We start from the raw sequence: 25,933 nt of genomic DNA on the forward strand, positions 1-25,933 counted from the left end.
TGGTATTCCTCATCTGAGGCCTGGGAATAATAATAGTAATAATAATAAATGATATAAACCATTTATGAAATACTTGACGGATTATAAGCCCCCATTCAAAGTGATTCACACACCTGAGTTTCCTTCACAGATGGACTGGGAATAATCATCATCAGAATAACCAAGAGCTGACACTTACTGAGTGTTCGGTGTGTGCCAGATCCTGTTCTTAGGAGAACAGACTAGATAGACAAGGACCACCTTGATTGTGTCCCCAAGGCATTCTCTGATATTATCTCCCATCCCTCTTCACCTCACTCTGCTCCACTCCTCTGGCCTCCTGCAGATGCTCTTCAAACGTAGCAAACTCAGCCCCCCTCAGAGCCTTTGCATGCACCGTTCCCTCTGCCCAGGGCACCTTCCCCACATACCTACATGGTTACTACCTAGTAAGTCCCTCACCTGTCCCCTCACTTCCCTGCTCAGGCACCTTGGCCTCTGCTTTATCTTCCCCGACTGTGCTATTTAAAATGCAAGGCCTCCAACAGTGCCTGGTACTGAAGCAGACATTCAGCAGATGCTTGTAAAGCCTTGGTAAGCAGCAAGGCACTCTTTGGAATGGGGTGCCCCAGGCCAGCGTCTTGAGCAGCTGACTGATTTAACAACAGACCTGCAGTCCAAGGAGCCTAGGGTAAGGGCACCCTTGAGGAGGACAGAGCACCTGAGATGACAAGGTGTTTGGACAAGGGTGGAAAATCAGCCGCGAGGCTAGAAGCTAACGAAGCAAACGTGTGAGGGAGTGCGGGGTGGGCCAGGTAGGCTGCCCTCTGAGGGAGTCTGCAGAGACTTCAAGGGCTCTGGGAGCCTGAGATTTTACTTCCGACCACAGGAAACTGACAGCACCTGCAGCGGGTTTTTAACATACCCCTCCGGCCCTTACTGGAGGGGAAAATATATGGCCCAGGAACCCGAGATGAGGCCTTGGAGATGCGGTGGCTTTGACACCCAGTCACTGAGCGGCCAGAAACTTTGAGATCGCCGAGGCCCCACCCCTTCCCTGGGAGAGAGGAAAGGAACCACCCGGTCCCCGATGGTTCCCGGAGCACAGACTCAGCCGGAGAGGTGCAGGGCAGTCCGCAAACGTCGCCTTTATTTCCGGGCGGGCCTTGAAGAAAGGGAGGGCCGGTGGATCCTACTGACCTAGGGGGGCGTCAGGGCCAGCTCCGCCGGTAGTGCCAGGTCGCTCCCACTGGGGAATTGCCGGCCGGCCTGTAGGGGCCGGAAATCAGGCTGCGGGACCCTGGTGCCCGTCCACGCTGGCCCGTGCCGCCTCTTCCCTGTCCCCACCCCCCGGGGACGCCCTGCACCTGCTCACCACCCCCATCCCCTGAGGGATTCCGGGGACATCCCGCCCGCTCTTCGCGGCCTGTCCTGCCAGCATCCTGGGGTCTACCTTTCATTTGCTGGCTCCGACTTCTGGGGTGCTCTGGGCCTGGGCGGGGACCTGCCCCCGAGTTTCTCCAGCTCCGCCTTCAGCCTGCGGAGAAGGAGTAGAGGAAGGGAGAGCGGGAGTGTGGTGCGGGGCAAAGAGGAAGCCACTCCAGGGAGGCCCAGGAGGCAAGGGAGCCCCGCCCACAGGGACTCCTCCCACCCGCTTGACCCCGCCTCTCTGGGAGGTGCTGGGTCCGGGGCACTTCGGGTTCTTCCCCTCCTCGTTTCCAGTCTCACCCGTCCTTCTCTGCCGAGGTGCCCGGGACCTCGGGCGGCGAGCGCAGCCGCTGCTCCACCTCCTCCAGCTTCGCCCGCGCCTGCCTCTCTGTGGGTGGGCGGGGCGTCAGGGGCGGGGCCGGGAGGTCCCGCGGGCACCCCCCTCCGCCGCAACGCGCGCGGGAGTCCCACCTTCGGTGAGCAGCTGCTCCTTGCTGCTCTGCAGGGCACGGATCTCCCAGGCCAATCGCTGCTTCAGCATCTGCGAGGAAAGAGAGGAGCTGTGTTCGTCCAGCTGCCTCCTGGCCCCCTCCTCCTTTGCGCCTCTCCGTAAGTTCTTATCTGAATTAGGGTGTTCATTAATTCAGCTATCCATCAATTCAGTGTGCAGCTTCTGCTCTGGCTTGGCTCCGGCAGAGCTGCTTGCCCCTCAATCACGCCTCACATCCCCGTGTACCTCTAAAACCTCATCTTTTCCCACCCTCTCACACCCCCCGCCTGCCCCAGCTCCACCATTTGCTCCTTCTCAAATACTCCAGGCACAGGTCAGCCCCCCCAGAGACATTTGCTCTCAGATACACCTGCACGGCTCCCTCACTTACGTCCTTCGTGTCTGTGTTCAGATGTCACCTGCTGAGAGAGGACTTTCCCACTGGCGTTACATGTTCTACCTACTTACGTTCCTGTTTAATCAGGGTATGCCTCCCCCTGCCCATAACCAGCTTGGGGACAGAAGAGACTTGGCCAGTGTGGAATGCTGCTGGACACATTCAGAGACATTCAGGAGGAATGACCTGACCATGTTTGGTTGAGAGAACCCATTTGCCACTGGAAGATGAGCACTCTCTAGGTGAGCAGGAGGGAAGCAAGACCTGCGATGGCAGCTGTAACAGTCTGGGCAACAGATGCTGGGGGTGGCAGTCGGGGGGGTGGGGGGTGGGTAGAGGTGGCCAGGTTTAAGGTAGAAGCTGAAGGACTGAGTTGAAGGGGTGAGAGGAAGAGAGTCAAGGACTACCCCTTGGCCCTGGGCCTGAGCAGTAGGTGGACCCTGGCCGGTCGGCAGAGACCCTGGCTCTGGTTGGGGAGGGGAGGTGTGGCTTTGGTTGAGGCAATGATAATGGCTCACGTGGAATTCCCAGAGGTCCTTGTGCTGGCCTCTCGAAGCCTCCAGCAGTTCCACATGCCACCTAGGGGCCAATATCCAGGAGTGAGAAAACACGTGCTAGGATGGACACCAGCCAGGCCCAGGCTGGAGGTTGCTCACACCCAGGCCTTCAGATCTCTGCCAGAAGTCCCTTTAGGGGCTTTATCCTCTAAGCCGTGCTCCCTTTCCAACAAACACTCCCTCATGCCAGCCTCACTCCCGTTCTCCACAGCATGCTACTCCATGCCCTTGACCCCAGGGTTACCCCAGCTTCCTCTGTCCTTGACTCTCTGCGATCTGAGAGTTATGGATAGAAATTTGATCTGCGTGCTCCGCCAACATGTACTTCCTGGGAAAGGAAAGAAAGCCTCAGTTAAATGCTCTGAAGGAGCCACCACTCCTTCCAACAGGAGTGGGGCTGGGAGTCTGTTCATAACCTCATCATCCTCCTTTCTTTTGACCAAGCGTGAACCTTTATAGGCCTCTCTGATACTACCACCCTGTCCACTCTGTCCCCCATCAAACCATGCCTTCCCAAGGAACCTGTGTGAAGGTACAATAGTTTAGCATCATACATTCTAATTCCCGGGCTGAAGCGTGGAGCTGCTATTCCTCTGTGATCATGGACACGTTTATTTAACCTCCCTGGGTCTCAGTTTCCTCATATGTAAAATGGTGGCATTGCCATTGTGAGCACTAGGTGATCACTGAACAGAAACTGCTCATCAGACAGTGGTGGGAGTGTTATGGTTAAGCATATATACATGTTAACTATCATCAGGTTTCCCCACATTTTCTTTTTTTTTCTTTTCTTTTTTTTTTGTCTTTTTAGGGCTGCACTTGAGGCATATGGAGGTTCCCAGGCTAGGGGTTATATCAGAGCTATGGCCGTTGGCCTACACCACAGCCATAGCAACACCAGTTCCAAGCCGCATCTGTGACCTACACCACAGCTCAGGGCAATGCTGGATCCTTAACCCCTGAGCGAGGCCAAGGATCGAACCTGCGTCCTCACGGATGCTAATCAGATTTGTTTCCGCTGAGCCACATCAGGAACTCCCTCCCACATTATTAAAGTCATGATGCACCAGGGTGTGAGGCCACTGGTCACAAAAAAGTGTTAAGTAAAGGTTCAAAGGATGAAGACATAGATGGCTGGATGGATAGTGAATTGGATGGGTGAGTGGTGGACTGGAGAGATGATGTCTGATTAGAGAAATGAAAGTGGAGAAATGATGGACGGATGGAGAAATAAAGGCAATATTGTCAGAAGGGTAGACAGCTGTCTAGAAGGATGGTTGGATAAAGAAATGAATGGTTAAATGGGTGACGGGAAAGGCCGAAGATGGAACAAATGATTGGATGGGTGGAAGGTGATTCGATGGAAGGCTGGACAGATAATGGCTGTCTGGCTGGCTGAAGAGTTAAGACAGTTGGACAGATGTATGGCTGGATGAATGGGAGAGTGGGTGGATGAGTGGGTAGATGGATGGGTGGGTAAATGGGTGGCTGGGGGCATAAATAAACAGGCAGATAAACAAATGAATGGATGGTTGAAGAGCTGGAAGACTTAGACTAAAACCAATGGATGAAATTTATTTGGTAAAGAAACCGGTGGTGAATGATTAAATGAGTTCATCTTAACACCACCACTTGATATCAAAGATGCACAAGAGTGTCTGCGTCTAGCTACTTGATGTTCATAGAAAGGGGGAATGAGGAGCGTGTGTCCAAGATTTATTTTCCTTAACTCTTGCCTCCTCTTCCTTCAGCCTGGGGAAGAAGGCGAGGAAGAGCTGGGCAGGACCTCTTACCTCTGAGCCTCACCTTCCTTCCTTTGGCAGTGCAGCTGCAGGATCCGCAGTGCCTCTGCAGGGAGAGGAACCAAGGGGCTTTGTGAGCGCTCTTGAGGAGTCAGGGCTGGGTGGAAGCCAGGGCCCATATCACACGGGGCGCTGGCGGGCACCGAGGGCACACGAGTGTTTACTCCAAGTCAGATGGCAGCCAAGGCAGAGAGCTGAGCAGAGAGGGGAGCGCCCTGACTCAGGTTTCAGGGAGATTCCTCTGGCTGGCTGGGAACTTCAGGCTTTCGTGGGGTGATGGGGTAGAATAAAGAAGATGAAGCAGCTGGTAAATACCTTGCTTTTTGCTCAAAATCTCCTCTAGATGCACTTTCTCTCCATTCACTGGAAAACATAGTGACATTTTGAGTCTCCGGGGGCCTTATCCTGTGCCCTGACTGCAACTTCATGCAAAGGCCCATGGTCCCAAAGATGGTATGGGACAGCCTCAGGGGAGGGGAAGCATCTTCTCATCAACCTTGCACCCATCTCCCGCTCGGGCCCCTCCTGATCCAGCTTCTCCCCCCTCGGGGCCCACATGCCCGCCAAGTGCTGAAGGAGTGAAAGACTGCAGGGCTCCCTTGTTAGAACTCGCAGGGTTTATACTGAGGGTGGAGACGAGGAGACATACCACGTCAAGTAGAAATTAAAGCTGTGAAAAAAATGAATCGAGCCACGGAGAGAAGCGGGTGTACTATTTTTAAAGGGGTCCATCAAGGCAGACCTGTTTGGGCCAAGTTTAGGCTGAGAGCTTAAAGGTCACTCGAGAGAGCAAGAGGCGAAGGGGATTATGTGGGACGAGGGCCTCGCAGGTGGAGGGAACAAAGATCCTGGGCTGCGCACAGGACCGTCAACACTGGGCATGAGATCTCTGGGTCCCTCTTCTGGTCCCACTTACGGGAGTCCAGTTCCCTATGCAGGGCCTTCCAGAGAGCGTGGGCTTCTCCTAGTTCCTCGCTGGATTTCTTCTTTGCTGGGCCAAAGAAGGGAAGAAGACACACTGTGAGGGCAGCCTCTAGGATTGCTATTCCTGCACAGACAGTGTGACACTGCACACTCATCGTCGGACACCCTGCAGGGGCCTGGGTCTTACAGATGAGGAAGTGGAGGCTTTCAAAGCCCAGGTCCTTCTTGGCCAGCTGGCCTTCTTAGGTCCCAAACTTTACCTTGCTGAAGCTCATTAATCCGGTTAATCAGGTCTTCAATTTGTGGCTCCAGGCTTCCCTCTGCAGAAAGAAAGAAAGATTGAGGCAAAGAAGGCACCTGCCTGGCTGTCCAAGGCAGAAGGAGGCAGGTGGGTGTGGGCACTGTGACTCTGTTGCTATCAGTCAGCATGTATTGAGTGTGGGCTGTGTGCCAGGTTCGGTAAGAAACCCTGGCAGGGCGTGCATTCTGCCTGGGAGACAAGGACATTGAACAGAGATTCCCGATGTCAATGCTGGTAGCAGTACATGCTATGGAGGGAAATAATGTGAAGCAAGGGGCTGAAGAATGAAAGGGTAGAAGGTGCTTCTTGAGATGTGGAGAGGCCCCAAACCAAGGGAGGGACGGGAGACCTATTGATCTGTGGGGTGGGATGGGGGGACATGCCAGCCAGAAGGACAATGAGTATAAAGCCCCTGCAGTGGGAGTGAGTGAGGCACATGCCCAAAATATGCGGTTGAGGGGTCTGGTAGGGCTGGCGTGTGTCTAGTGATCTAGTGAGGAGGAGCAGGAGGCAATGTGGGGAAGCAGGGGTGGCAGATCGCTCAGGCCCTCCTGGGACATGGTAGAGGCTTCTACACATAATTCTGAAGGCGGTGGGAGATCTTCTGCCTGCCCCATCCTATGAAAAGCCTGGCAGGCTGGGTTGTCCCATCTGTCTACCTGGACTCTGTGTTGGCCTCATGTGAGATATGGGGAAGTGCCACTTTCATTTTGACAGCTATCACCGTTTCCAATGATCACTGTCTCTTTAGGGTGTCGTCACTAACTTCTCGCAGTCCAAATTTCAGTGCTCTGTATGGGGAAGCCTTCCCCTCGTCTCTCTTCAAGGCTAGAAGCACAGAGTGAGACCCTACCAACCCTGCCCTCACCACCAACCACGAAGGCATTCCAGAGTTAAGCTCAAATTCTGGATTTTCAGAGGCTGCCAACTCCAGTTCTTGTGACTTCCAGGAGACTAGGTACTCTCCAAGGTGCTGATTATGACACAAATCCCTGGGGTCTGTTTTCTGGAGATGGTCAGGGTCGCTCTGCATTTTTAATCTTGCAATTTCTCTACCCAGTTTTAGCCTATGCAGCTGGTCCAATACACTTTTGTATGTGACCACAGGGTTGGGGGAAGGGGAGGTTCCTATTTATTTGCAAATAATAAATAATAAATGATGGACCGGGGTGGGGAGTGGGGATCCAACCTCAAATCTAGCTGGTATTCTGCCCCAGCCCTGCTGTTGTGGCTCAGTGGTAATGAACCCAACCAGTATCCATGAGGATGTGTCTTTGATCCCTGGCCTCGCTCAGTGGGTTAAGGGTCTGGCGTTGCCATGAACTCTGGTGTGGGTCACAGACACGGCTTGGATTCCCCCGTTGCTGTGACTGTGGTGCAGGCCGGCAGCTGTAGCTCCGATTCGACCCCTAGCTTGGGAACTTCCATATGCCATGGGTGCAACCCTAAAAAAAAGGGGTGGGGGACAAAGAATAGATACCCAAGAATGTATTTTTTTTTTAATCTCTAGAAAAATGCCTAAGAATTTAAAAATAGTCACTGCTGGCCTGTAGATCAGGGAATGAATGATTGGTGTGTGTGTGTGTGTGCACGCGCGTGTGCACATGTATGCATATGATACTGGAGAATTGGGTTTTCCATCCTCTTATACTTCTTGAATTTTGAAGCTGTGTTTTGTGTTTAAAGAATTAAATTGTATAAGAGGGAAAAGGCACAAGGGGATAATTTCCCAAGGTTGTGAGTTGAGGGGGCTAAGTTTGAACATCTTCCTGTATCCCAAACCTCAGGCTAAGCCTCAGACATAAGGAGACACGTGACCTTTCTGTAGCTTTTTCACCATTTCCAGTAAGTCTTCGGTCTTCTTTAAAGACTTGGTCTGACCTGTGGAGATGAAAACCAGAATTACAGCATGCCATGAGAGTGAGAGGGGACTGAGGAAAGGTCCAAGCTTATCTGGGAACAGAGGGAAAAAGCCTCAGTGGGTTCTGAGGACACCCCTGGGCTGAACCAAGGATAGGCTGGGGGGCAGCTTTCCAGCCAGAGCAGGGTCCATGCAGGACCCCTGATGGTGTGTGCCCGATGAATCAAGAATCCTACAGGTCACTTCTCCCTGAAAGGTCATGGAACACCACAGTCATCCCCTTAACGAAATCCCAAGGTGAGAGAAGGGGATGTACTTTTGCTGCTGCTGTTCAAAATCAGTATGAAGTTTTAACCAATGCACTAGGGCAGAACAACATCATATGAATTTCTTTAAAATCATGATAGGCCACAATGTGCAAATTCTTAAAGAACTGAAGGGTCTAGGAAATGGTTCACTAATGGCTGCTAACATCCACACAAGACAACTGGATATTCGGAGTCTCCTGATGGAAGAACACAACACAACCTGTGAAGGATTTTACTCCCTCACCCCAACACCCCAAAAAGGGTGGGGAATCTTATCAAGTAATCAGGTTTCCATATCTAAATACCAATTCAGAGGAACCATACGAGACAGGAAAACATGTTAAATGACACCGTGAGAATGAAATCAGCATCCTCCAGACTCCAGGTAACGGCGTGGGACAACTTGGTTTCTTTGACAAATAAATTGCAAAGAAGGAAAAGAGAGAGAGAGGAAACTCTACAGATTAAAAGAGATTTGAGGCACTTCAGACTATACCACAAAGCTAGTCATCAAAATGGCATGGTACTGGCACAAAAACAGACATATGGATCAGTGGAAGAGCATACACAGCCCAGACAAACACACACACTTATGGTCAATTAATCTACAGCAAGGGAGCCAAGAATATACAATGGAGAAAAGACAGTCTCTTCAATAAGTGCTGCTGGGAAAACTGGACAGCTACATGCAAGAGGATGAAATTAGAACACTCTCTAACACCAAACACAAAAATAAACTCCAAATGGATTAAAGACCTGAACATAAGACAGATACTATAAAACTCTTAGAGGAAAACATAGGCAGAACACTCCATGACTAAATCAAAGCAATATCTTTTTGACCCACCTCCTAGAATAATAAAAATAAAAACAGAAATAGGGAATTCCCATCATGGCACAGTGGAAATGAATCCGACTAGGAACCATGGGGTTGTGGGTTCGATCCCTAGCCTCGCTCGGTGGGTTAAGGATCTGACGTTGCTGTGGCTGTGATGTAGGCCAGCAGCTATGGCTCCAATTGGACACCTAGCCTGGGAACCTCCATATGCTGTGGGTCCGGCCCTAAAAAGACAAAAATAAAATAAAATAAAAACATAAAACCAAAAATAAAAAAAACAGGACCTAATTAAGCTTAAAATCTTTTGCACAGCAAGGGAACCATAAACAAATGAAAAGACAACTCACAGAAGGGGAGAAAATCTTTGTAAATGAAGTGACCAACGAGGGACTAATCTCTGAATTATGCAAACATCTCATGCAGCTCAATATAAAAAAAAATTTAAAAATGGTCAGAAGATCTAAATAGACACTTCTCTGAAGACAGACAGACAGATGACTAGAAAGGGCATAAAAAGATGCTCAACATCACTAATTATTAGAGAAATGCAAATAAAAACTATCACCTCACACCAGTCAGAATGGGCATCATCAAAAAGTCTACAAACAATAAATGCTGGAGAGGACATGGAGAAAAGGGAACGCTCTTACACTGTTGGTGGGAATGTAAATTGGTACAACCACTAAGGAGAACAGTGTGGAGGTTCCTTAAAAAATTAAATATAGAACATATGATGCACCATATGGTTTCCTGGGCATCTATCTGGAGGAAACCATAATTTGAAAATATACAAGCACCCCAATGTTCACGGCAGCACAATTTACAATAGCCAAGACATGGAAGCAACCCAGACGTCCACCAACAGAGGAGTGGATAAAGAAGATGTGGTACATATACACAATGGAATATTACTTTAACCATAAAAAAGAATGAAATAACGGCATTTGCAGCAACATGGATAGACCCAGAAATTGTCATACTAAATGGAGTAAGTCAGAAAGAGAAAGACAAATATCACATGAAATCCCTAATATGTGGAATTTAACAAAAAATGATACAAAAGAATGTATAAAATAGAAACAGACTCAAAGATTTTGAAAACAAATTTATGGTTACCAAAGGAGAAACGTGGGGTGATACATGAGGTGGCTGGGATTGACATATACATACTACCATATGTGTAATAACCTACCTGGGAAAAGAATCTGAAAAGGAATGGATATATGTATAACTGATTTACTTTGATGTACCCCTGAAACTAACACAACTTTGTTAAGTCAACTACAATAAAATTTATTTTAAAAAGAGAGAGACTTGAGACATATAACAATTAATTGTAGCAAGAGACCTTATTTGGATCTTTATTCAAACACAATTTTGTCACATATACCACTTTGTCCTTTTTTTTTTCTCCTTTTTTGGCTGCCCTGAGGCATATGGAATTCAGATCCAAGCCGCAGTTGAGACCTACACTGCAGCTGTGGCAATGCTGGATCCTTAACCCTCTGGGCTGGGCTTAGGATCAAACTTGCATCCCAGGGCTCCAGAGATGCGGCTGATCCCACTGTGCCACAGTGGGAACTCCACGTCTATGTACTCTCTAGCTTGATCCTGTGTTAACTTTTGAAATTATAACAACAACAAAAACACAGGGAAAATGCCAACATCTTAAACTCTTGAAATCAACGATAAAGGGGCAACGCCCAGTGACCCATTGCTCTCCAAGAAAAACTAAGCGAAAATAAAAGGCAGTTCACAAAACACATAGGAGAGACAAAAAGTAAGTTGAGAAATGCTTACCCACTGTTCATACAGAGAAAAGCCCCTCCCGGAGACTATGTTCCTTAATCCCCCTCTGCAAGGTTACAAGCTATTTGTGTCCACGTGCGGATCATCCAGTTCACACACGAGTGGTGTCGTGTCCTAAATGGCATTTCACAGCTTGTACTTTTCACTTTACGATACAGACTAATAATCCTTTTTTTTTTTTAGGGCCGCCCTCATGGCACATGGAAGTTGCCAGACAAGGGATTGAATCAGAGCTACAGCTGCCTGTCTACACCACAGCCAGAGCAACAAGGGATGTGAGCCATGTCTGCGACCTACACCACAGCTCAAAGCAATGCCAGATCCTTAACCTACTGAGTGAGGCCCGGGATCAAACCCATAGTCTCATGGACAGTAGCTGGATTTGTTTCTGCTGCATCGCCATGGGAACTCCGGGACTAATAACCCTTTTAAGCAGTCCCCTACTGATGGATTTTTAGGTTGCTTCCTTTCTTTCCTTCTTTTACTGTTACAAACAATGCCACAGCGACCATCTCTATTGGTTTTCTTGAGAAGCCATAACAAAGTATCACCAACTGGGTCCTTCTGTTGCGTGTCGGTGCTTCACCTGCAATTTTATCCTTGCATGTCCAAATTCCCCTCTTATATGGACCCCAGTCATTCGCTTAGGGTATACCCTTATTCAGGACAACCTAATCTTAACCGGTTTTGTTTAAAAGACTCTATTTTTTTTTTTTTGTCTTTTTGCTATTTCTTTGGGCCGCTCCCGCAGCATATGGAGGTTCCCAGGCTAGGGGTCGAATCGGAGCTGTAGCCACCGGCCCACGCCAGAGCCACAGCAACACGGGATCCAAGCCACGTCTGCGACCTACACCACAGCTCACGGCAACGCCGGATCGTTAACCCACTGAGCAAGGGCAGGGACCGAACCCACAACCTCATGGTTCCTAGTCGGATTCGTTAACCATTGCTCCACGACGGGAACTCCAAAAGACTCTATTTTTAAATAAGGTCACATTTTGAGGTTCTGGTACACATGAATTTTGGGGGAACACAGTTCGACCCAGGGAACATCCTCATACAGTCTTCTTCGTGCATGCACAGGAATATATTAGAATGAATTCCTAAAAGGCCCACAAGAGACTCCTTCCTCAGACGCCTACCAGCCAAATACGTTTTGTCACTTTTGCCAATCTGATAGGCAAAAACACTATCTCATTTCAAACCTTCTGATAGTAAGTATCAAAAATGTACTCAACCTCTCTAGATCAGAAATTCCACCTCTGGGCATCGATTTTAAGGAAACAAGGATGGTAGGCAAGATTGTTTCATTGTTCATAATCGTAAAAAATGGAAGCAATTTAAAGATGCCTTCGTTGATTACAGCACATTCATAGGTAAAATCTTTGCAGCCATTAAAACTCATGTTGTAAGTTGGGGGTTCTTAATCTGGGCTTATTAAATTGTGTTGAAATGTTTGGTGGCATATTCACTTTATTTACACCTTTTTGTTTTGCCTGAGACCTTTTTACAAATTAGTATGTATTAATTTAGTTCTGCCTTTGCATTTCTAAATTACTTAGTAAACAAATGTAGAAGAACATGGAATAAAAAAGTAAAAGTCTCTTCTCACCAACAGCCCCTCATCCAAGCTTGGTGAAGGCACGTAGAACTTGGTAAAATGATCTCATGGATTACTTTAATTTTCGCTTACTCAAGTAACATTCTACAAACATTCAAACACTGCAGAAATATGTGAGGCTAAAATGAAACTTCTGGTGTTCCCTCACGGGTCAGCAGGTTAAGGATTCGTTGGTCTTTGGGGCAGAAAGGATTCGATCCCTGGCCTGGGACCTTCCATACGCCATGCGTGTGGCCAAAATAGAAAAAAAAAAAGAAGAAGAAGAAAAAGAAATTTCCCCTTCTCTCCTTGACTCTAAATCACACTACCTTTCTCTAGTATCATCAGTAATAGATTTGTACGTCTCCTCTGGAGGCTTAAAGTCTTTAAAATACAAATATCTAGTACTCTGGATATTTGGAACGGAACAAAAAAAATTAAATCTAATAACAAAGGGAGGTGTCTGTGATCACTTGTTTTGTTTTTAATGTTATGAAAATTTCCAAATGCACATGACAGTAGAGAGGACACCTGATGAACTCTTGTTTGCTCATTGTCCAGATTTGACAATCATTAATATCCATTTGTATTTGCTTCCTCTGTTTTCATTGTGCTCAAATATTTTCCAGCAAGCCCCAGACTTCATGACATTTCATCCCTAGATACTTCATTCAGAGTCGCAACTACTAGAGGACATTTCCTTAGATGACTCAAATCCGCAGTCACGCCAACAAAATTAGCAATCATCACTAATCACTGCATCATTCATATCATCAAATACAGCGTAAGTGTGGTTTCCCGATTGTCCCAAAATGTCTTACAGCTGGCTTGTGTAACCATTCTGCGAAAATTCCACCTGCGTTTTCCTCCTTACTGCATTCCTAGTCCCAGGCACAAGGTTAAGATCATGAGTGATCAGTCAATCTTCTACTTTTGAGCAATTTCGATAAAGCTAAACCTACACGAGTATAAATCAATTCTAAATGGCAGGCTTTCTCTGCGAGAACGTCATAAACAATATTTAGAAAATGCTGCAGTTCCCATCGTGGCTCAGCGGTTAACGAATCTGACTAGCATCCAAAAGATCGAACCTGTGATCCCTGGCCTTGCTCAGTGGGTTACGGATCCAGCGTTGCTGTGAACTGTGGTAGAGGTCACAGACGTGGCTCAGACCTGGGCACTGCTGTGGCTGTGGTGTAGACTGGCAGCTGTAGCTCTGATTCAATCCCTAGCCTGGGAACCTCCATTTGCCGAGGGTATGGCCCTAAAAAGAAAAAAAAAAAAAAGCAAAAAAAAAGAGAAAATGCTTATAAATTGTGTAACTTTCTTATATGCTCAAATATAGGAGTATAGTACAAACTTTAAATTATGAAGACACTTTAATTTTGGAATTAATGACACAAAATACTGTGTTTTGGAACAGATAGGTCTCATTTTGAATCGAGGCTCTGTCTTTAGCTCTGTAGTAAATCTTTTGAATAGTCCAACTAACATCTTGACAAAATGTTTAAAAAAAATCAGCATGACAAAACAAAACAGACTATAGAGCATGAGCCCCTTTGAAACATTTTATTGTGAAGTAATTTCAGGTGTACATAAAAGTTGTAGAAATAGGCCACAGTACTATTTGCCCTTGTACCAGAATTCCCATTAATGAACATTTCTGTACATAAATCACAGGCATCATGATCCATTATTTACTAATATTCCAATGTATAGTTCCTATTTATGAGGGGACTCTACCAGGTAACTGCTGGATAACCATCAAAATCGAGATGTTAATTTTTTTCTTCTTTTGGCTGCATACAAAAATTCCCAGGCCAGGGATGGAACCCGAGCCACAGTGGTAACCAGAGCCACAGCAGTGAAAACACCAGGTCCTGAACCTGCTGAGCCACCCGGGAACTCCCAAGATGTTAATACTGACCAATATTCATGTATGATTCTCGGATGCCATTCAATATTTTTCCTCTTATTTTTTAGTTATTTCGTACTACTTACATTTTCCTTTTAAAAAACGCTTCCACCTCTGCTCAGTCCCCCAAATCCGAGTCCCTTGTTTATTTATTTATTTTTTTGTCTTTTTGCTATTTCTTGGGCCGCCCCTGCGGCATATGGAGGTTCCCAGGCTAGGGGTCGAATCTGAGCCATAGCCACCGGCCTACGCCAGAGCCACAGCAACGCGGGATCCGAGCCGCATCTGCAACCTATACCACAGCTCACGGCAACGCCGGATCCTTAACCCACTGAGCAAGGGCAGGGACCGAACCCGCAACCTCATGGTTCCTAGTCGGATTCGTTAACCACTGCGCCACGATGGGAACTCCCCAAGTCCCTTGTTTAGAGTCACCAGATGGGCCTCTAAGACTTCAGACGTTTTTCTGTGCAACACATTCAGGATCACAGTCGAACTGCCTCTTTTTTTAACCCCAACTTGCTGTTCTCTCCTAAGAATATTATCTCTTGAAGCGTACTGTGTCAATGAATACCGATCTTAGCCTTTTAAAATTAATTTTAGCTAATTAAAGTAAAATAATTATTTATTCCTGCCTCTTAAGAAAAGCAAATGTCCACTACACAGGTATTTCAAAGTGCGTGGATACACCTAAATTTCGCCACTTTGGGGACTGCTCCTGTGTTTTGCTTCGGTCAACATTCCAATGCCAATGCCTGGGTCACAAATCTGTGTATTCTGATTACCAAGTATGGTGACTACAGATATGAAATAGCATTTGAGATGTTTAAAGTATTCTGCCATGGGAGTGCCCATCATGGCTCAGCAGCAATGAACGGGACTAGTATCCATGAGGCTGCGGTTGCTGTGGCTGTCTGTGGTGCAGGCCGGCAGCCGCAGCTCCCGTTCAAACCCTAGCTTGGGAAAAAAAGAAAAAAAATCTGCAAAACTTCCTTTAGTAAAGCCTTTCCTAGCCACTTCTGCTATTGAGGCAAAATAAGTTTGTTCTGTGAGTAATCACTAGCAGATACCCCTTCCTTTCTAAGGCCAATTTCGAAGGTTTATTTTATTTTAATTATGATTATTTTAAAGCCATGCCCACCACATATAGAGGTTCCCAGGCTAGGGGCCCAATTGGAGCTGTAGCCACCAGCCTATGCCACAGCCCCAGCCATGTGGGATCTGAGCTGCATCTGCGACCTACACCACAGCTCACTGCTGGATCCTTAACCCACTGAGCAAGGCCAGGGATCGAACCTGCATCCTCATGGATGCTAGTCAGGTTTGTTAACCGCTGAGCCACGAAGCGAACTCCTCAAAGGTTTAGAAACGGTAACCTGATATGCTTTTCAATTGTCTCCATTGCTGGTGAAGTAAATCATAACTTCTTTTAAAAAAAAAAAAAACTGATAATAAGGTTTTTCTTTTCTTTTTTTCTTTTAGCAAAATGGTAGCTATAGTATCGTTTATTAAAGGAGATCTATTGGCATCTTTCTTATTTCTTGTTGAAAGCTGGCACTTAATGTGAAGCCATAATCTAGGAGAGCTCTCAGTGTTAGTTATCTCATTATTCATACAATAAAAAAAGAAAACTACTGAGCATCTACTATATGCCAACCGGGCATTGTTTTAGGTGCTGGGAAAACGGCAATCGATGATCTGCCTGCCTGAAGCTCACATCCTAGGACAGACAATACACAAATATATAACTATAATTATCTGGAATGATGCAATTCAGTGCATTTATGAATAAGTGTGAAGTAGGGGGGGTCAGAGGGAGAGAAAAGGAGGGCAGAGTCAACAGCTGTTGAAGCAGAGTGATGGGTACATGGGCATTCATCATGCTCTTTTCTGTGCTTTGGTGTATTCTGAAATTTTCTAAAATTAACAATGTTAGGGAGTACCCATTGTGACTCAGTGGAAACAAACTTGACTAGTATCCATGAGAACGCAGATTCAATCCCTGGCCTCCCTCAGTGGGTTAAGGATCCAGTGTTGCCATGAGCTGTGGTGAAGGTCACAGACGTGGCTGAGATCTGGCGTTGCTGTGGCTCTGGCGTAGGCCAGCAGGTGAAGTTCCAATTAAACCCCTAGCCTGGGAACTTCCATATGCAGAAGGTGCAGCCCTAAAAAGCAAAACAGAAACAAAACAAAAGACCCCCACAACGCTAGTGGCATAGCAGTGGGTCACTGGCTTGGGAGATTTTCTTCTTTCGGCTAGACTGTAATTTCCAACTTTTATTTTTCCTCTCACTGGGGTGTGGTGTATCAATATCAACAAAAATACCTTGGAGCAAAGAAGGTTCCTGCGGGAGTGGCCATTCACGACTGAGATCTAAGAGTCCATGCAAAGTGTGATACATACGAGTTGCGTGTGAAATGTGGTTAGGGAATTAGGTTAATTTTCTTAGATGTGGCAGCAGCTGAGTGGATTTTGTGAGAACATCCACCCCTTTTCTGTTTGAAGGGATGCAGACTTAAGTGTTTAGTCTACTGTTTACTTTAAAATATGTAAACAGTAGAGCCAAAAAACTTCCAACAGTTAATCTAGATGGTGAGAAAACACGTTATGTATCTTACTTTTTCAAACAGCATTTTTTTTTTCTATAAAAGGCTTACAATTGTACTTTTTTTCAGTACTGCGATCAATATTTCATTATTTTAAGGAGACAAAGCTCCTTCCCTTCCGCCCTGGCCGCCAGACGCCCAAGCGCCCCCAGTACCTTCAGCCTCCTCAACCTCCTCCACGACTTCTGGCGGCCCCAGGTCCACATGCTCCAACTCCCCGGCCATGGCCATTTCTCGGGCAAGGCTGGTGCGCCTGCGCTTTGGGTGAGGATTGGTTTAAAAAAACAAAAACACACAGAAGGGCGGTGGGAAAGTTGTACAGTGCGCATGCGTCCAGTGCGCTTCTGCTCATTGGTTGACCAGGTTGCGGCGCCAAGGAGGTTTCAGCTCCCGGAAGTGGTCCGCACTGAGCCTGAGTGGCAGTTAGTGCGCATGCGTAGAGTGCACGTTACAGCGCACGCAGCCCCACGAGGCCCCCGACTTCAGGTGCGCGAAGAGAAGGGCTGAGCTAGCATCTTCATGGTTGCGGAGCAAGGGCTGTGCGCCCCCAGAGAAACCCGGGGGAGGTCTCCCTCTCTAGGTTGCTTGTGTTGTGCCGGTTGTGAAAGTCTGGCACAAACGGGCATGTGCTGTGTGGTGTTCTACAAGGGTTCAAGTCCCTGCTCTCACACATCCTCCTGTAACAGCCTGTGAGAGGTTATCTCCATGATACGCATGAGTCGAATGAGCTGTGGAAGCTAAGTGTCCCTGTGTAAAAATTCTGGATCTCGGCCACCTTCTCATCACAGCAGCTGCAGCCAACACTGATGGGGTCGTTTTTGACTGGGTAAAAACGAAGTACATGAAAGGCAAAGGGATGTCCTTGTGGGCGTGGGTTTGGGGCCCGTTAGGTGCAGTTTTTCTTCCCTGACAGAGGCTGCAACATCAAGTGGATGCGGTGAGGCGAGGCAGAGGGAGGGAAGAGGGAGGCTTAGGAGTCTCCCAGAGGTGGAGGGGCGTGAGGGGGCTGCGGAAGCAGCCTCTCACCTGTGTGCAGTCAGGCTGCCACCCATCATTTGCCGGCAGCCCTTCGGATCTTGCTCCATTGCCCAGGAAGACGGGGACACACACCACCACCAATAACCCCCACACCCTGCTCCTTGGAGATAAGGTAAAAGCCGAAGGTGGTGGTTCCCCACACGGCCCAGTCTGGGAGCTCTGCCTCTCAAGGTCCAGTGAACAAGCCGTTATGGGAAGCTTGGTCCGTAGAGGCAGCTGGGGCTGCTGGGGGTGTGGAGTACTTGGGTGGGTAACGAATGAAGAGCCGATCCTCCTCTTTCTTCACCCAACGCAGGAGTTTGGTCACTACGAGGATGGCACCTGCCTTGGTCACCAGGGGGCTGAGGCAGGTATACAACTCAAATTTGGAGGTCACCTGGGGGATTAAGAGGAGACAGAGTCAGTGGGGCTGGAGCTGGCCACGCCCAAGGCTGTCCACCCAACGCTAGCCCCACACCTGTCTCCAGTTTGGAAGATTCACCTGGCAGCAGCTCCTACCCGGTGCTGCCTGGTCACTGGGCTCAAAAGCAGGTAAGCTGTACGACCGTTATCATGAGTGGCCCAAGGGATCAGTTAGCTCTAATGGCTTCAACTGGGTGATGCTGGTGGTGTGTGTGAACACACACTCTGAACCTCAGTTTGCTCATCTGTGGGCGGGGGATAACAACAACAATGCTTCACATTTTGGGGGGAGGAGCGGGCGTGTCCGAGGCATGTGGGAGTTCCCAGGCCAGGAACTGAACCCGAGCCACAGCAACGACAGCATCAGATCCTTTACCCATTAAGCCACCAGGAAATTCCTACAATGCTCAACATTTAATGAGCAATTGTTGTGTACAAAGTCCTGTTCTAGGCTCCACACACCTTTGCTTTTTATCATCTGTAGCCTAGACATACTATGAGGATTAATTCAATGTAATCTTTATACCAACCTGAGAGGCTTAACCTGACGAGGTCACCAGCATCTTGCCACACTACCTCTTTCTGCTCGCCTTGCTCCCTCTGTTCCAGCCATTCTAGCCTATCCCTACTGTGCTCCAATAAAAGCAGGCTCAGCCTCACTTCATGGCATCTGCACAGTCCTTTCCCTCTGCCAGGCATATACTCTTCCTCCAGATACCCACATGGCCTGCAACCTCCCCTTTCATCTCCTGATCACCCGATTTAAGATCCTGGGCCTACCATATCTTGGTTGTGCAAGACCACCCTCCACTACACGGTCCAAGGGCTCATCAGACAGATGGTCAATTTCAGGACTGGCACAGAGAAAGAAGAAACTGAGCTTGGAAGATCTGGTGCCAGAAAGTAAGAAGCGCTCAGGTAGGGATGTGGATGCGTCAAAAAGACACAGGGGCCAGTACGGCTAAATCACAGCTCCCACTGGCGAAATCAGAGACAATCTGAGCACAAAAATAAATGACAGGAAAAGAATTTAGCCCACTGAATTCAAGAAAAGTTCAGGCGAGGCTATAAAATTTGAAATTCAACAAATAGCAGAAAAAGTTCTTCCACACAGTGGAATCTCAACTAATCAATGGAGACGTGACAATGATGTTAGATCAACATCTGGTAAATACCAGAGAAGCTACTGTTGTAGGTAAGAATCATTAATGGATATTAAAATTAGCGCATGAAAATGCGGTGAAAAAGAGAACCTGACATAATGACCACAAGCTATTTACTGATTACAAAGGGCGAAAAGACTAAAGTGAAGTAACCTGGCAGATATCACGTTAATGATTAAAGTTCACAACAGCGGGACACAGGAGTTTCCTGAAGGCTCAGTGGGTTAAGGATCCGCTGTTGTCACCGCTGTAGCTCTGGTTACAGCTGTGGCTAGGGTTTGATCCCTGGCCAGGAACTTTGGCATGCTATGGGAGCAGCAAAAAAAAAAAAGGGGTCCTTCTTATACGAAGAAGAAAAGGATACATCCATGATACATCTACCCAAAATGCATGACCTCAATTTAGTCCTGATAAAATATTCAAAAAACCCAACTTGAGAGACACTCTACAAGCTAACTGGCTGGTGCTTTCTAGAATTGCCAGCATCATGAAAGACAAAAAAAAGACTCATGAGTCATGAGGAAATGTTCCAGAATAAAGGAGACAAGGGAGGGAGACACAGTAAATAAATCTAACGTGTGATTCTGGACTGGATTCTGGGCCAGAAAAAGGACATCGGTGGGACAACTGTTGAAGTTAGAATGAACTCTGTGGATAAGACATAATTACACTTATGTTAATTCCCTGATTTTGATGAGTTCCTGTGGTTATGTTAACATCTGGAGAAACTAGGTGAAACACCTATTTAAAACAATTTTTTGCAACTTCTTTCTAAGTCTAAAATTGTTTGTGAATGAAAGTTAAAAAAAATTTTTTTTTTTTTTGGCTGCCCCATGGCAAATGGAGTTCCCTGGCCAAGGATCAGATCTGAGCCACAGTTGCGACCTATGCTGCAGCTGTGGCAACACAGTCCTCAGCCCAGTGTCAGCTGGGGATGGAACCAGCATCCCAGCGCTGCAGAGACACCACCAATCTCCTTGCACCACAGCAGGAACTCCTAGAAAACTTTTTAAATTAAATACAATTCTCAGCCGAGAACAATGTCTGATGCATAACAGATATGTAATAAATGATTTAATAAAAGTGCTCTAAATGACAGAATCTAGGGGAAGATGCCACTTGCAGTGGAGTTACTATGAACAAACTCCCTGAACTGCTGGCCTTTCAATAGAGCCATGGGAAATGTGGACAGGAGCCCTGAAGAGACCCCAAGGAAGGACACACCAGGTGGAAGGCACAGTACGGGACCAAGCCTGTAGTGCGCAAGAGTGCTGGGGACTCACAGAATCAAAGGTCAACTGGTACCTGCCCACACGCGGGCAGGGCTCATGGGAAATCTGCAGGCATCGTGATGGCTGTTAATGGGACCTCTTGCAGGTCAAAGACACTCTACTGGTGGCTCCTGAGAGAACAGTCAACAGAATGATGGGACTTAAAGGTTTTACCACTTAATGGGTTTCAAAGACAAGTGGAGTGGCAGGGCCATTGTTGGAGGCAAAGCCACAGCCAGGCAAAAGGCACGGTGTGCTTAAAGGAGGTTGTTGTGGCTAGAGGGCATACAGGGAGGGAAAGAAGGCTAGAAGTAGAGAATTAACTCCCCTCAGAGCCCTACCCAAACTCACCCAGGCCAGCAGCGTCTCCTTCTCCGCCACGTGGTAAATGAGGCGCAGAGGCCGGGAGGTGTTATGGAGGCGGGCGTGCAGGCGGTGGTACAGGTCCGACAGGCGCTGGCGCTCTTCCTCTCTGCTGTATGGGGCTTCTAGCTCAGGACTGCAGTGATGGATGCAGGTGGGGACAAGGTCAGTCTAGGGCTTTCTTGGCTGGCCTATCTACCCTTGGTCTAGGGAGTTCAGTGAAGTTAGGGAGTTGAGCCTCCTCCATTAGCCTGGAGGACTGCCAGGGTCTAACCTCCCCATTAGAACAGAGGATGTCTTGAGGTTGATGGCTGAGCTTTATCCATCTGGCAGAGACCCATTCTACCGCATCTTTCTAGAGCTTGGCTGGCTCTCTCCCCAGAATCATGTCTAGGAGTCGCTAAACTCTCCCGTTAGATAAACCTTCCCACCCGGCCAGTTGCCCACAGGGTCGGGGCTCACCTGGTAAACTGGGGCAGCTGGCGGTGATGGTCGGGGATGTCCAGCGGCTTATAGAGGAAGTGCCGGAGGCCAGGTGCCCCCACAGCCTGCACACTGTAGGCAGAGGCATTGGCTGATGGGGCATCGGAGAAGCTGGCAGCCTCCCGCAGGGCACGCATGGCCCCAAGGGAGTGCATGCCATCTTCAACCAGGCGCCGGCAGGTGGCCATGTCATGGAAGGCCTCAGGGTCGGTGCCAAGCAGCAGCAGGCAGACAGGCATGGCGTCGAGACGGGCCACGTAGGCGTAGAAGAAACCATCGGGATTGAAGCGGGGCAGGCACACCGGTGCCCATGCCTCGCCCGCAGCAAAGGCCGGGGCCCCCACCCAGTCCAGCAGCAACTGCAGGTCAGCTGGGTCCAGCCGGCACTCGGCCAGCACAGTCCGCTCCTGGGCTGCGGTCACCAGGCGACCGCCAACCGCCAGCACCGAGAGCGCCAGGCCAGGAGCTGTGCAACGTCGGAGCAGCGCGCCCAGCGCATCCCGCAGCGGCCGAGCGAGAGGCACACAGCGCACGGCGCCCAGGAGCAGCGCACCGGGGTCTCGCTCCACGCTGTCCAGAAGCCGGTCCAGGGTGCGCTCGGAGCCGGCCAGCAGGCGGCGCAGGTCGTAGTTCTGCTTGCGCGCGAAGATGCGGGCCACGCTGGCGCGTGTCAGAGTGCTCACGATCTGTGCGTGCACCGCCAGCAGCTCCCCCCGCAGCTGGGCGGCTGACTGAGGAGTCCTTGACACTGCCACCAGCAGCAGTGGGCCCTGCTGTAGGAACACCAGCTTGTGGTCCTCTGGGGGAGGGAAAGGATGGGGCGGGGGTAGAGACGGGTCAATGGTGGCAGGAGGGGGTCAGGTAGTGCTCTTCCCCGCTTCCCCTGAAAGGCACACACTCCTGGTCCAAGACCATACAGTCACTCTAGGGACACCAGGACTAGAATGAGGACAGGCTGGGCGAGTTTGGACATTCGCAGAGACATGATGGGACCGTCAAGGAATCAGGCATCCAGCATGGAGTAAGGAAGATAGAGCATAGACCAACAGAGCTAGAAAGACAGCTAACTGAGCCACACAACCCCCAAAGGCTCGCTTTGAGGCAACAAGCAAGCAGTTACTTAGATTCCAGTCAGTTAATCCTCAGAAGGCAGCAGGGGAAACAATGTACCTCTTGGACAGACTGACATCTGGCCAGCATCTACACACACTGACTCATTCATTCCTAGCTAGGTGGATAGCCCCCGGGCAGCCCAGAGAGACCCTCTGCCAGACAGACAGCCACACTCCCAGGCACCATCACCTGTTCTGCTTCTTCCCCTTTGCTCACCAGCATAGATGGCACGAATGGCATCTCCTGCACTTTGCACAAAAGACACGAGGGCTGTCATCACGCCCATGGTTGTTGACAGTGCCTCCACGCTACCGTACCGAGAGTAGATGGGCTTCCCGGCTTCACTCAGCACAAACACGTGCTTCCTCTTGCTGCGCCAGTCCTCGTCACTGGGGTCCCCGCCCTGGGCCCCTGAGCCACTCTCAGGGCCACCCATGGGACAACTCTCAGAGGCTGCAGGACCCCAGAACCCATAGGGGCATGATGGAGCCTCTGATGGGAGCGGCAGGCCGGGTGGCTGGTCCTTGGTCTCGGATCCTGAAAGGGAGCCCCTGGTAAGTCATCTGCCTGTGGATTCCCATTAACCTCCTGCATCCGCACACCTACCAAATCCCTCTGGCCCTGCCAAGACCCGTGGCACTGACCCAGACTTCCTGGGTCTCCTCTACTCCTCAATGATGCCCAGTAACACTTAGGTTTCAATGAGCGCCCTGACACCCCAATAATCCCATCTCCCTGTCATTATCTAACCCTCTCTATCCCTACAGACCAATTATTTCCCTTTCAATAACTGCCATTCCCAAGCCTTCAAAGCACCCCAATACCTCTGCATGATTATCAGCATCTTTATCTTGATTATCCACTAACACTCACATCTTAATCCCCTATTCACTCTCACTGGTGTTCCCTAACATTCCAGTGACCTCACGTTAAATGCCCTGTTCTTACATGACCTTCATTTTTTTTTTTTTTCTTTTTTCAGCCACATCTACAGCATACGGAAGTTCCCTAGCCAGGGATCAAATCTGAGCCATTCACCAATGAAATCCACAATTTTGCTGCCCTCTACTGACTACCCTCCCATTTTAGTTGATGTCCACATATTCCCAATGATAACCATCATTATCCATTGGCAACTATGTATCAACAGTTTTCCCACAAAATTCCAAAGACCTCATAGTCTCTCATTGACAGTTCCCGATTACCTTCTCCAATATTTGCCGATACCTCCCAAGTTCTCAAAGATGCCCCCCCGATGATTAATTTTCAGTGATGTCCACTGATCTTTCCCAATGACCCCATGAACATCCACTAATTCTAAGATGGTCAGGGAGCACTCACGCCCCAATGACCCCAGATGATCCTCTAGTCTGTATCTTTGCACATACAACAGGGTCTTCCAGGATCTTCCTCTTGGTCCTCTCACTCTTCAAATAATTTCACTGATGTCCACTGATCACTGTTAACATCAACTAAGGTCTGGTTCTTTAAAGACTCCCTTCAGGAGTTCCCGTCGTGGCGCAGTGGTTAACGAATCCGACTAGGAACCATGAGGTTGCGGGTTCGGTCCCTGCCCTTGCTCAGTGGGTTAACGATCCGGCGTTGCCGTGAGCTGTGGTGTAGGTTGCAGACGCGGCTCGGATCCCACGTTGCTGTGGCTCTGGCGTAGGCCGGTGGCTACAGCTCCGATTCGACCCCTAGCCTGGGAATCTCCATATGCCGCAGGAGCGGCCCAAGAAATAGCAACAACAACAACAACAAAAAAGACAAAAGACAAAAAAAAAAGTCTCCCTTCAACAACTACTACCAACTCCTCAATGACATAAATACTCTGAGTACTCATTGGCTCCCCCACTGATCCTCCTTCCCACCTCAGTGGCTTTATTTATTTCTTTGGTTTTTTAGGGCCGCACCCATTACATATCGAAGTTCCCAGGACAGGGGTTGAATTGGAGCTGCAGCTGCCAGCCTACGCCACAGAAACACCGGATCTGAGCCTCAACTGCGACCTACACCACAGCTCACAGAAACACCCGATCCCTAACCCACTGAGCGGGCCTGGGATTGAACCTGTGTCCTCATGGATACTAGTCAGGTTCTTTAACGCTGAGCCACGACGGGAACTCCCCACCTCAACGACTTTAAAAACACCCTAACCTCCCAAAACATTGATTTCTAAATAGTTCCCCTTTGAGTCTATTAACTTTATTTTCGTCACTCACTGACTTAAACATCCTATATCCCCAGTGGCCCGCTCTGGCCCCAAATGATTCCTTTCTGATTCTTCAATGATCTAAATTTACACCGGCTCCCCAGTGAACATCCATCGATACCCAATGATTTCCTCTTTACTCAATGATTTAAACCACAACGTGAGTCCGCAATGACTTCCCGCTGACCTAAGGTATGGTTTAAACTACTCCCCTGGGTCCCAAAAGACTCCTCTCTGGTCCCCTGTGGGTCTCCCCCAACGAAAACACCCCCTAGGGATTCCTTCCAAGACCCTAGTGAAGGGAATGCATACCTGTTTCCTCCACGCTTCCATCTCCAGGATCGGGCGGGTCCTCGTGAACCCCTCCACCATCTCTAGCTTCCTCACTGGGGAACCGCGTGTCCTCCAAGTCCTCCGCGTCCCCGGGGGCTGGGGCAGCAATGTCTCCTCCGGCCTCCATCTGAACATCCCTGTTGGGGAGGGGAATGGAGGGTAACCCGCATCAAAAGAAACTTCTAAAAAGCTTTTACTGAGCCCGGCCCCTTTGCACACACTCCTGGGGTTCGTTTTCCCCTGGCTTTTAACAGGATGAGAATTTCAAACACATGACCACATTCTTGCAACCTCCAACACTTTCCGAAAAGGGAGGCTCTACCGAGCCTTAGGAAATAAAGATACAGAAACACCTGTTTTAACTCCGTATCTCAATTGGCCAGGTATCATTACTTCCCGTAGCTGCGGGAGAATCACACTTCCGGGTGTGGCTGCTGTCTTGCCACACTTCCGGGTCCGCCTGCGCTCGGAAGGCACTTCCGGTCGCGAAGGTTTATTTGCTCCCTGGGGCTCCCGACCCCTCTCTGTCTCTCTCGTCGCCCACTCGTGTTCCCTCACCGTTGAGATGGCGCGCGCCACTCCTGGATCTACGTTGTCTCTGGCCGGGACCCCAGAGCCCGGTGTGCACTCGTTCTCACCCCACTGGTACGGGCAGCCAACTGAGGCGAGCCGGGCCCTCTTCTCGTACTGAAGGCTTCAGGCGAGAAGGGGGCGCGGTTCACGCTCAGCCAATCCGGAG

The 25,933-nt window shown here is 48.9% G+C and overlaps 2 protein-coding genes across 12 annotated transcripts; both read right to left on the reverse strand.

Moving 5' to 3' along the window:
- Positions 1–1,107: 1,107 nt before the first annotated feature.
- On the reverse strand, positions 1,108–17,064 carry SYCE1L (synaptonemal complex central element protein 1 like). 10 transcript variants are annotated; one of them, XM_047793906.1, is made up of 12 exons: positions 16,972–17,064; positions 7,697–7,759; positions 5,838–5,897; positions 5,570–5,644; positions 4,969–5,016; positions 4,645–4,699; positions 3,096–3,179; positions 2,813–2,873; positions 1,879–1,948; positions 1,708–1,795; positions 1,433–1,516; positions 1,108–1,248 (listed from the first exon to the last, which is right to left on the reverse strand). In XM_047793906.1, exons 1-12 carry the CDS (start codon positions 17,045–17,047, stop codon positions 1,191–1,193), a joined length of 822 nt encoding a protein of 273 aa, XP_047649862.1. In that variant the 5' UTR covers positions 17,048–17,064; the 3' UTR covers positions 1,108–1,190. The 10 variants fall into 10 exon arrangements, with proteins under 10 accessions (XP_047649862.1, XP_047649857.1, XP_047649855.1 ...); XM_047793901.1 differs by lacking the exons at positions 7,697–7,759; positions 16,972–17,064 and having other exon boundaries at positions 1,108–1,144; positions 5,838–6,530; XM_047793899.1 differs by lacking the exons at positions 7,697–7,759; positions 16,972–17,064 and having other exon boundaries at positions 5,838–6,530.
- On the reverse strand, positions 16,801–25,908 carry MON1B (MON1 homolog B, secretory trafficking associated). 2 transcript variants are annotated; one of them, XM_047793894.1, is made up of 6 exons: positions 25,753–25,908; positions 25,174–25,331; positions 22,866–23,186; positions 21,516–22,335; positions 21,042–21,189; positions 16,801–18,230 (listed from the first exon to the last, which is right to left on the reverse strand). In XM_047793894.1, the coding sequence occupies exons 2-6, from the start codon at positions 25,319–25,321 to the stop codon at positions 18,021–18,023; spliced, it is 1,647 nt and encodes a 548-aa protein (XP_047649850.1). In that variant the 5' UTR covers positions 25,322–25,331; positions 25,753–25,908; the 3' UTR covers positions 16,801–18,020. The 2 variants fall into 2 exon arrangements, with proteins under 2 accessions (XP_047649850.1, XP_047649851.1); XM_047793895.1 differs by lacking the exon at positions 25,753–25,908 and adding an exon at positions 25,548–25,728.
- Positions 25,909–25,933: the final 25 nt, after the last annotated feature.

Source organism: Phacochoerus africanus, chromosome 8, assembly GCF_016906955.1.
Source record: "Phacochoerus africanus isolate WHEZ1 chromosome 8, ROS_Pafr_v1, whole genome shotgun sequence".
Taxonomy (NCBI): Eukaryota; Metazoa; Chordata; class Mammalia; order Artiodactyla; family Suidae; genus Phacochoerus; species Phacochoerus africanus.

Coding starts and splice junctions, on each gene's coding strand:
- SYCE1L (XM_047793896.1), bottom strand. CDS start 6,084: ATGTCCTTGTCTCCCAGGCAGAATGCACGCCCTGCCAGGGTTTCTTAC. Junction 5,645..5,837: donor GATTAATGAGCTTCAGCAAG/GTAAAGTTTGGG, acceptor TCTTTGGCCCAG/CAAAGAAGAAATCCAGCGAG. Junction 2,874..3,095: donor CAAGGACAGAGGAAGCTGGG/GTAACCCTGGGG, acceptor ATTGGCCCCTAG/GTGGCATGTGGAACTGCTGG.
- MON1B (XM_047793894.1), bottom strand. CDS start 25,321: ATGGAGGCCGGAGGAGACATTGCTGCCCCAGCCCCCGGGGACGCGGAG. Junction 23,187..25,173: donor TGGAAGCGTGGAGGAAACAG/GTATGCATTCCC, acceptor GCTCCCTTTCAG/GATCCGAGACCAAGGACCAG. Junction 21,190..21,515: donor CAGCTGCCCCAGTTTACCAG/GTGAGCCCCGAC, acceptor CCATCACTGCAG/TCCTGAGCTAGAAGCCCCAT.